Genomic DNA, 11,203 nt, shown 5'->3' with positions numbered 1-11,203 from the left:
GTGATTCTGCCGTATTTGTTCTGAAACAAGAAGAAACAAAAGTTGAAAATATGCTGGAGCTTTCGTGCATCGGTGATAATCTTACCTGTTGCTCTGGATTCGTTTGTTCTGGAAGTATTCCGATTTCTTACAAAACAAACTCCAGTCAATCGAGTGTCCGTGAGATGGCTACAAGACGAATAGTCATCCTAAAGCTTTTTCACTGTCCCAAATTACTTTTTTTTTCGAAGAACATAACTCGGAACGAAATACAATTCAAAATGGAAGGAAACTTATCGCCTGACTGAAATGACAGTTCTGATTCCGTTTCGTAATATTACATAGATTTAGCGCAATAATAACACATTTCAATGTAATATTTTGTTTATTCTGAACAATAATGATGTGCAGCATTTTTAATGTAATAAAATACATAAGTAAACAGGTAATTTAATGTTAATTTAACGCAGACATAAAATCATTTTCGCCAATTAGATTTTACGTTGAGCGTTGTACAAATCCATCGATATGACATAACAATACGTAAAATCTGTGTTTACATCGAATAATTGGGTACGTCTTGCAAAGTTCCGTCACGGCATATTAATATTTTTTGCTGCTGTGCAGGGGCGCGGTGGTGTATGAAACAGTGCGTCCAGATTTACTTTGGGTCGAGCGTTAATATTAAGTTTTGATACACAAAATATGAAAGATTCCTCACCAAATTAATTTGGCAGCTCTGGCAACCACCTCGTCAGACCAACCTACAAGAAAAACAACAAGGCAGACACAAAATAAATTATCAAAGTTCTACATTATTTTGTATATTTGAATTTCATAAAAAATTTCACTCAATTTTATTTTCAGGTTGGCAGAGTACTATTAAATCCCAAATTCTAAATGATTATTTTTTCAAACATTGTTTTTCCTCTATAAGATAATCCAGTTAAAAAAAGATTTGAAATTAGTTTTGGCCAAATTTTGTCTTTTTCCGATCATTGTAGTATTGCATACATAGTATTGCATACATGTTTGCAAGCTGCTGCATATAACCATCGAACGACCGTCAAATGATCCAGTTCAATCCAGGTGGTCGTTTAAGGCAGTTGAGTAGTTTGTGGTCGATAGTAAATCTCCAACCATGGTGAGCGCTGATGAGTTGAATAGGGCTTTAAAAGCTTGTCGTTATAGCTCGTTGGATCACGATGAAGCCAAGACCATCGTCAAGCACATTAATGGGTCTATCAGCGAAAATAACGAAGCAGCAATGTTCATTGCACAGCTGATTCACGAGAGCGGTGGCTTCCAGCATCGCGTTGAAACCGAAAGGGGACGCGGCTACGACTATGGAAGCACCAGCTACTACGGCCGGGGTTATATTCAACTGACTCACGACTACAATTATAGAGATGCTTCGAGGGCCATTTTCAATGATGATCGACTGGTTAACAATCCTGACTTGGTGTCGGATAGTGTGGATATGTCGATGCGCGTTTCGGTGTGGTTCTGGGAGAAACGCGTTCGACCAGCAGGAGGCCCTGCTAATAATAATTTTGGTTTGACGACAAAAGCGATCAACGGTGGTTTGGAGCCAGCGGGCAGTGCCGGTGCGATGAAACGTTTTGATCTGTACAAAAAGGTTGCCAATGAGCTGGAAATCGGAAATCCAGCGAGCCAATAAGTGATAAGCATCCATGCTTATCACAATTCAGTTTACATGCACTATCATCACTTTGCATCAACAGATACTTCGTTCATTTTCTGCTTGAAAACTTCTTCAGTGTTTTGTTATCGACTTTCAAGGCTTTCAAGTAGAAAACGAAATACGTATCTGTTGATACAAAGTGATTATAGTGGAAGTTGATGGATTAGTGAAGTCTCTTAACTTTTAACATTTCTCGTAAGACACTCAATCATAATTAATCGTGTTTTTAATATTAAGAGTTAGTGAATAGAAAGCTAATAAAATCTATTTGTATGTTTTTTTTTTGTAGAAGAAATAAACAATATAGCCATGTATAAATGATCCAAAATGATTCTAAGCCTCCGATAATATCTGGAATCTGCCATTCCTCTGCCATTCCTCTACTTATCTTGACACTTGTCAAATGACATGTTCGGTCAAATGTCCTATTCGGCCAAATGTCTTATTCGATCAAATGTCCTATTCGGCCAAATATCCTATTCGGTCAAATGACCCTTTCGGCCAAATAACTCTTTCGGCCAAACGACTCTTTCGGCCAAATGACCCTTTCGGCCAAATGACCCTTTCGGCCAAATGACCCTTTCGGCCTAATAACTCTTTCGGCAAAATTACCCTTTCGGCCAAATGACCCATTCGGCCAAATTACCTTCTCTGCCAAATGACCCTCTTTGCCAAATTACCCTTAAGGCCAAATTACCCTTTCGGCCAAATGACCCTCTTTGCCAAATGACCCTTTCGGCCAAATGACCTTTTCGGCTAAATGACTTTCGGCCTAATGGTATTTTCGGCCAAACAACTTTCGACCTAGTGGCTTTCGGCCAAATGGCATTCGGCCGAACGGTATTCCGACAAACGGCCCTTCTCCATATCGCACTGCTAGAAAGCATTTTTCGTCACATATTTTTTTCTATATGTATTGAACCATTAGTACTACATCTCCCTGGAAAGGTCAACAGACACCAGAACACAGCTTTGGAATATTCTGGGACAGCTAAACTGTCTTTTAGCACAAAAGTTGCGATCTGAAGCTTTTAAAGTAGCGTTTCTTATCACTCAATGTCTCGAAATATGTTCAAACCTGTTCATCACATCTATTGGAAGGTAAAAAATACCGCTAGATTGTTCTGGGATAGTCTGAGTAATCCAAACTGTTCTTGAGTTGTCAAATCCACAAAAAATAGACACCTGAGAACAAATTCCTATTTTTTTTAATTGTTTGTCAAATTTTAATACGGATGACTAATGAGGGTTAAAATGTCCCCAGATTGAGTTAACAACTTAAGAACTAAATATCCTAATTCTGTTAAGAAATGCTGACCTTTTTACAGATCATTTTGTATATTTCTGGTTTTGTGCTGTGAAAAATGTTGCATTTGGTCATTATTAGTAAAAGTTGTTCAAATTTTGCGTGGTCACTGAAAAACTAGAGCAAATGCGGTTGTTGTTCTGGCAACACGACTTCTGAACCATCGCTTCCTATTCCTAATGCAGAATCCATCCCTAAACGCACACTACGTTCTTCACAACAATGAGCCGCAATATAATTTTGTGTAGATAACAATTCGTCGCTGTACGATCTTATCAGTTAATTTCATAGCGAGCTAGTGAGCTATTAACGCTAATTGAATTTGAATGATAACTAGCGGAATAGGTATTATACCGTGATACCGTGTCGCTGTAATTCGGACACTCAATTTGTTATTATATTTACAGGAAGCATCATTCAAGAGGAAAAGTGAAACTAGTCGAAACAGATATCAATCTTCGATAGTGTCGCTAAGTATGGACAATAGAAATTCGATGTTTCCCCAATTAATTGTTTGTAATTTAGGTCGCATAGTTGGGTAGGAAGTTACGGTCGCACCGTGTGGTCTACTGAACGGTTTAGGAAAAACCAAATGTAACATGCCCTAATCTAACCTAAAATAACAGCTAATAAAGACAATCTATTTTTTATCTTTGAGCTGCATTTACAACGAGATGCTGAAGGATTGTTTTTCTTTCTCCTTACAAACTCAAAGATTTGGGTAGGATGCCATCTAACGACGTCTATGACTGCGGTGCATGTTAGCGACCGAATTCCACTGATATCGGCATGGTAGCATGTGACACGTGCAGAGTATGATAATATTTCGCTTGTGCCATAGTATCGCCCGGAAAACAAAATCGATCGTGGAGATGCAGTGCTTGTGTACCTCAACCGTCTTCGGAAGCAACCGGAGCAAAGAAGAAAGAAGATAAGAAGCAGCAGACGAGTTTGACTGTTCTCGGTACGGCATCGGGTGAGATTCAGAAGCCAAGCGCCTCGAATCAAAAGAAGACTTCCGAGAAGTCGAAGAATTCTGAATTATTGAGGACGTTGGCTATCCCCAGTCCGGATCCGAACACTACCGTCACTCCGAAAAAGCATCCAGAATTAACGGCTTTATTGACATCGAACCATGAGAAGGCGAAATCTCCCAAATCAAGCAGTTCTACAGCCAGAGTTCGCGCGCAGCTAGCGTTACAGCGATTAGAGGATGAGAGGCAATTACAGGAACGACAATTGAAAGAGGAACGATCGCGAATAGAAGCAGAACGGGTCCGCCTAGAACAAGAGGAACAGCTCAAGGGTCAAGAACATGCAGTAAAATCGAATGAACTGGCGATGCAGGAAAAGTATCTACGAGAAAAGTTTGAGTTGCAGGATCAATTGGTAGAAGAAGCTGCTAGCCACAAGTCAGGTATTTCAAGCCGAAAAAGTAGGACAGAGGAATGGTTTAAAACCCAGCGCGAGCTGAGCAAGGGGGAAATGTTTGGCCCGGTTTAGCGGTTCCAGTTCAACAACAACAAGGTTACGATGGTCAACAAGAAGAGTTGGAAAATCATAATCATGACATCAGAACCAATGGTAGTTTGATACAGCAGTTTGGCCGCCTGGAAGGAGTAGCTAACGGTTCCAACGGGGAGGGACTGACTGCCAATCAAATATCGGCGAGACAGATCTGGCCCAAGAAGCTTCCAGTATTTTCGGGAGATCCCGAGGATTGGCCGATATTTGTACATAGCTTTGAAACAGCTAGCATCGCGTGTGGGTTTTCAGACGTTGAAAACATCATACGTCTACGTGAATGCTTGCGAGGACCGGCACGATAAGCCGTGGTTACTGAGCTAATGTTTCCTCAAAATGTGAAGGCGATCATGGACACGCTGCGACGATTATACGGCAGACCACAGCTTTTGGTGAAAAACCGTTTGAACAAGGTTCGTCGTGTGGATGCACCGAAGTCTGAAAGATTGGATTCCCTCATAAATTTCGGATTGACGGTACAACAGCTATGCGACCATTTGGAGGCCGCAAATCTAAGGGGTCACTTGTCTAATCCAACCTTACTCGGCGAGTTAGTAGATAAATTGCCGGCATCTATTAAACTCGAGTGGGCGAGGTTTAAGCTTCCGCATGCTGAACCAACATTGAATCACTTCGGAATCTTCATGGAGGAACTCGTCGACGACGCCAGTGAAGTCACGTCACCCATTCAACCGATCTCAGTCAATTCTGGAGCTGACAGGGATAAGTCAAAGGAAAAGGGGCATCTCTACACACATGAAGAAGTTGTTGAAGAGCAAAATCACAGCGAACGTCAGCCTTGTCCGATATGCAAAACAACAGACCACCGAGTGCGGAGTTGCGAACGATTCCAACAATTAGGGTTGGAGGCTCACCTGAAGGCGGTTGAGCAATGGAATTTGTGGCAAGTTTGTTTGTTCGATCACGGGCAATGGAGATGTCGCTCGAGAATCCGGTGCAACGTCGGAAATTGTCGTGTTCGTCACCACCCACTGCTTCATCGTCAAGAATAACGTCGGCATCAATTACGAGCATCAGAGTGCAACACTCACGAGCGATCGCAAAGGTCCATCCTTTTCCGGATAATTCCCGTTACATTGTATAATGGAAACCAAAAAATGTGAAACTTTAGCCTTTTTGGACGAAGGTTCTTCCCTGACCCTCATAGAAGCAAGACTGGCACAGCAACTTGGCGCTTCAAGTGTTCCAGAACCATTAGAGTTGCGATGGACCTCTAGTGTAATGAGAAACGAGCACAATTCCGAACGAGTGAATTTCGAAATCGCCGGCAAAGGATTAACACGGCGTTTTATATTGAAAACCGCTCACACAATTGAGGAGTTGAATTTGCCAAACCAGAGTTTGGCTATGGGCAAGTTGACCGAGCGATTCTCACACCTGTGTAGTCTTCCTGTCTCATCGTATTCCGGTGCCGTTCCAAAGATTCTTTTGGGATTGGAAAATCTAAGTTTTTTCGCTCCACTGGATAGTTGTGTTGGCAAACCAGGAGATTCGATCGCCGTGAAATCGCTGTTAGGTTGGTCCGTATATGTTCCCGATGGAAGTGCAATATCGAAGAATGGATTTGTGAACGTCCACGAATGCAATTGCGACGCTGATCGTCAATTAAACGACTTGGTTCGACAGCAGTTTATTCTAGAATAAGCTATTACCAGCCGAACGCCAACTCTCGAGTCCGCTGACGAAAACCGAGCCCGTGATATTAGAAAGCACTACGAAGTTTATGGAAGGAAAGTATGAAACTGCATTGCTTTGGAAAACCGACGATATACAGTTGCCAGATAGTATAATATATCCCAATGGCGATGAAGCGTCTACGAAGCTTCAAACCTTAACTAGCCAAGGATTCAAGTCTATGAGCCTGTGTTAATAATCAGCCACCGAACATAAGATAATCGAAATAAATAAAGGACAGGTTTGGTTCTTGCCACTGGGTGTAGTGACGCATCCAAAAAAGCAAAAGAAAAGGTTGGTGTGGGACGGCAAAGCCCAAGTAAACGGAGTCTCTCTTAATTCGCGACTATTTAAGGGTCCGGATCTGTTGGTGTCGCTTCCATCGGTCATCTGCAAATTTCAGGAGAAGCGCATAGGATTCGGAGGTGATATCCGAGAAATGTTTTTGCAGCTTCGGATGAGAACCTCGGACAAATATTTCCAGTGCTTCTTGTTCCGGTTTAACACTCAAAACCCTCCAGAAGTGTATATAGCAGATGTGGCTATGTTTGGTGCCACATGTTCACCAAGCGTTGCGCAGCACTTTTGCGTCTGAACGCCGACAAGTGGGCGAACGAGTATTCTTTGGCGGCGGCAGCAATTAAGGATAAAACATACATGGACGATTAGAGGTTCAAGAGAAGACAATGTGAGCCACCCACCGCGAGTTGGCATCGGTGGTGACGAAATCGAGGTGGTAGAAGAATTTGTGTACTTGGGCTCACTGGTGACTTCCGAAAATGATACCAGAAGAGAAATTCGGAGACGTATAGTGGCTGGAAATCGTACATACTTTGGACTCCGCAAGATGCTCCGACCGAATGGAGTTCGCCGCCGACAATGACACTCTTTAGACCGGTAATCCTCTACGGACACGAGACCTGGACGATGCTCGTGGAGGACCAACGCGCACTCAGGTTTTCGAAAGGAAAGTGCTGCGTACCATCTATAGTAGGGTGCAAATGGCGGACGGTACGTGGAAGAGGCGAATGAACCACGAGTTGCATCAGCTGTTGGGAGAACCATCCATCGTTCACACCGTGAAAATTGGACGACTGCTGTGGGCCGGGCACGTAGCTAGAATATCGGACAGTAACCCGGTGGAAATGGTTCTCGACAACGATCCGACGGGCACAAGAAGGCGAGGTACGCAGCGGGAGAGGTGGATCGATCAGGTGGAAGATGACTTGCGGACCCTCCGTAGACTGCGTGGCTGGCGACGTATAGTCATGGACCGAGCCGAATGTAGAAGACTCTTATATACCGCACAGGCCACTTCGGCCTTAGTCTGAATAAATAATAATACATGGACGACTACTACGATAGCGCCGATTCTCCCGAAGAAGCAGCTAAGCTGGCGAAGCAAGTGCGATCCATCCATGCGTTTGGAGGATTCGAGATGAGAAATTGGGTGAGCAACATTGACGTGGTATTGGAAGAGCTTGGTGAAAGTGTCGCCCGAGATCCACGTCTTTTGCAATCAACAATAGGAGGCAAATGGGAGAGAGTGTTGGGGATGTTATGGCATCCGGAATCGGATGCGTTGACATTCTGCACGGAGCTAGGTGAACAGTTGCTTTTCTACGTCAATGGAGATAAACGACCTACGAAACGCATAGCTCTGAGGATTATAATGAGCTTATTCGATCCCCTTGGTCTATTAGCTCGGTACCTTATTCATGGGCGTACATTAATACAGGAATTATGGAGAAGCGGGATTCCATGGAAAGAAGAGATGAGAAACGCCGAATTTACGAAATGAATGCGATGGGTGGAATTGTTGCCTGGTATTCGTAACATCAGTCTTCTACGTTATTTATATCGGCGACGCACAAGTGATTTCCGAACAATCGTTGCAGTGCTACGTGTTCACCGACGCCAACTGCGCGGTCTACTTTCGCGCAAACGATGAATTCGGATGTGTACGATTCTCTTTAATTATGGCGAGAAGCAAGGTCACTCTCTTCAACCTCGCAAGGTGTGTACTTGTGGACGGATTCCTTCCACTGTCCTCTCGTGGATTCGTTCGGATTACAGACGATATAAGCAATTCATTGCGCATCGTATTGGGGAAATTCTGTCGTTAACCCAAGCAGAAAACTGGCGATGGGTACCGTCGAAGCACAACATAGCTGACTTTTTGACGAAGTGGGTACACGATACGTAACCCGATTCAAACGGGAGATGGTTTAAGGGACCGGCATTTCTATTACTCCGAAGATTTGGGATCCCAGCATTTCATAAAAGCCAATACCACTGAAGAGTTACGCTCCACCTACGTCCTAACCCACATCTCTCTACCTATTGGCATAATAGACACTTCTAGGGTATCGAAATGGAGTATACTTTTTGCGAACTGTAGCATGCTTGTACCGCTTTATCAACAATTGCCGCTTACGAATTTCTAAACGCCCGATAGAAACCTTTCTGGCGACTAGAAATCAGCAGATCTATTTGAAACGTACCATTGCATCGTGTAAGACACCGTTGAAGCAGTAAGAATTTCAAAAGCAGAGCAGTTTTGTGGAGAGCAGCGCAAAGCGAATACTATCAAGACAAAATGCGAACTCTGCTGAAAAACCGTGTCCAACGATTGCGGAATGGTCGCCAATCGAGAAAAGCAGCCCAATCTACCAATTATCACAATTTGCGGACGAGTTCGGAGTAATTAGAATGGAAGGAAGAACCGCAAATACTATATACGCGAATTTCGACGCGCGATTCCCGATCATTGTTGCCAAGGACAGTCGAATCACTCAACGACTTTTGAGTTTTATCATCACCGTTGCGGTCATGCAAGCAAAGAATCGGTTGTTAACGAGGTCCGCCAACGGTTTGAGATCTCGCATTTACGTTCGGCTGTGGATAAAATTTCCCGAAACTGCGTGTTCTGTAAGGTAAACAAATGTAAACCCTCTCCTCCTCGAATGGCCCCACTACCCCAGCATAGACTGACCCCATGTGCGACCATTCAGCTACGTGGGAATTGACTACATGGGCCCATTGAAGTTACCGTCGGTAGGCACAAAGAAAAAAGGTACGTCGCAGTGTTCACGTGTTTAGTCGTGCGTGCCGTTCATTTGGAGGTAGCCTACGATCTATCAAGCGAATCGTGTATTATGGCGATTCGCAGATTCTCTCGGAGACGTGGGTCTCCGGTTCACATATTTTTGGACAACGGTACCAATTTTGTTGCGCTAATCGAGAACTTCAGAAGTAGATACAACAGATCGACGTACCTAGCAAGCGCTGGCACTTTCACCGACGCACGCACGAAATGATCATTCAATCCTCCTCCGTCCCTTACATGGGCGGGGTATGGGAACGAATGGTACGCAGCGTTAATGAAGCAATGGCTGCATTGAACGATGGACGCAAATTAACCGACGAAATCTTATGGACTGTGCTAGTCGAAACGGAAGGTTTGATCAACTCACGTCCTCTCACTTACATGCCACAAGAGATTAATTCTCCCGAAGCATTGACACCAAACCATTTCATATTGGGTTGCTCGATTGGGGCACACGAGCCTCTAGAGCCACCGACGAATGTAGGACAAGTTCTCCGAAGTAGTTTTCAACGATCTCAACAATTAGCAAATATTGCCTGGAAGCCATGGGCGAATGAATACTTTCCTGAAATCAACAAACGGAACAAGTGGCTGGATGACGTGAGATCCGTAAAGGTCGGAGACCTTGTTCATGTGTCGGAAGGCAAGAGAAGGTCGTGGATTAGAGGTTTTGTGGAAGAAGTTATTCCTGGAAAAGAAGGAAGAGTTCGGCAAGCAGTCGTGCGGACGGCATCTGGAAAACTAAGGCGTTCAATAATCAAGCTAGCGATGTTGGAACTGGGTGGATCTACGGAATACCCTCCTCTCGATCTACGGGTGAGGGGATTTTCTGGCAACACGACTTCTGAACCATCGCTTCCTAATGCAGAATCCAGCCCTAAACGCACACTACGTTCTTCACAACAATGAGCCGCAATATAATTTTGTGTAGATAACAATTCGTCGCTGTACGATCTTATCAGTTAATTTCATAGCGAACGTGATTCGTTTATTTTCTATTAAATTTGTCCTATATAGTGCTAGTGAGCTATTAACGCTAATTGAATTTGATTGATAACTAGCAGAATAGGTATTATACCGTGATACCGTGTCGCTGCAATTCGGACACTCAATTTGTTATTATATTTATAGGAAGCATCATTTAAGAGGAAAAGTAAAACTAGTCGAAACAGATATCAATCTTCGATAGTGTCGCTAAGTATGGACAATAGAAATTCGATGTTTCCCCAATTAATTGTTTGTAATTTAGGTCGCATAGTTGGGTAGGAAGCTACGATCACACCGTGTAGTCTACTGTCGTAAAGAAAGGTTTGGGAGAAACCAAATGTAACATGCCCCTAATCTAACCTAAAACAACGGCTAATAAAGACAATCTAATTTTAGTCTTAAGCTGCACTTACAACGAGCTGCTGAAGGATTGTTTTTCTTCCTCCTTACAGTTGTCAATCCTATAAATAACTCACCCCATAATGATTATATGCCTAGAGGATCTATACTGAAAATACGCTTGATCAAAACTTCTTTGGGTCTCGGTAAAACAGGAGATGGTCAATTATTCCGAAGGGATCAATTCTTCCCATCTTCCCTACACTTATACTGATATTATCTAGAAAACAAGTTCTTATTGTTAAGAAAATTATGTTGAGCTTTTTAGTGGAATGTCTTCACTTGTCATAAGACGAGTTTGTACAATCCCATTTAATTCCACCACTTGACAGATACGTATTTCGACCTCAACAGTAAGGTCGTCTTCAATGTCTCGCACTTGACTCGACTAGTCGATACACTGATAAGTGAAGTGATAAGTGAAAAACAAAGGAGATTTACATCATATATAATTTATTATATTTTTATGCCTAGATTTCAGCAATTATTATTATTAGAT

At 43.1% G+C, this 11,203-nt stretch overlaps 1 protein-coding gene across 1 annotated transcript; it reads left to right on the top strand.

Moving 5' to 3' along the window:
• The first annotated feature begins 1,055 nt into the window (after nt 1-1,055).
• On the top strand, nt 1,056-1,771 carry LOC134223849 (uncharacterized). Its single transcript, XM_062703412.1, has one exon. The coding sequence runs from the start codon at nt 1,121-1,123 to the stop codon at nt 1,658-1,660; it is 540 nt and encodes a 179-aa protein (XP_062559396.1). The 5' UTR covers nt 1,056-1,120; the 3' UTR covers nt 1,661-1,771.
• The last annotated feature ends 9,432 nt before the right edge of the window (nt 1,772-11,203 follow it).

This window comes from Armigeres subalbatus, chromosome 1 (genome assembly GCF_024139115.2).
Source record: "Armigeres subalbatus isolate Guangzhou_Male chromosome 1, GZ_Asu_2, whole genome shotgun sequence".
NCBI classification, from domain to species: domain Eukaryota; kingdom Metazoa; phylum Arthropoda; class Insecta; order Diptera; family Culicidae; genus Armigeres; species Armigeres subalbatus.
Note: the sequence above shows the minus strand (reverse complement) of the source record. Positions and strands in the feature narration are given on the sequence as shown.

What these genes read in the sequence shown, in the direction of transcription:
- LOC134223849 (XM_062703412.1), top strand. Translation starts at nt 1,121, where the DNA reads ATGGTGAGCGCTGATGAGTTGAATAGGGCTTTAAAAGCTTGTCGTTAT.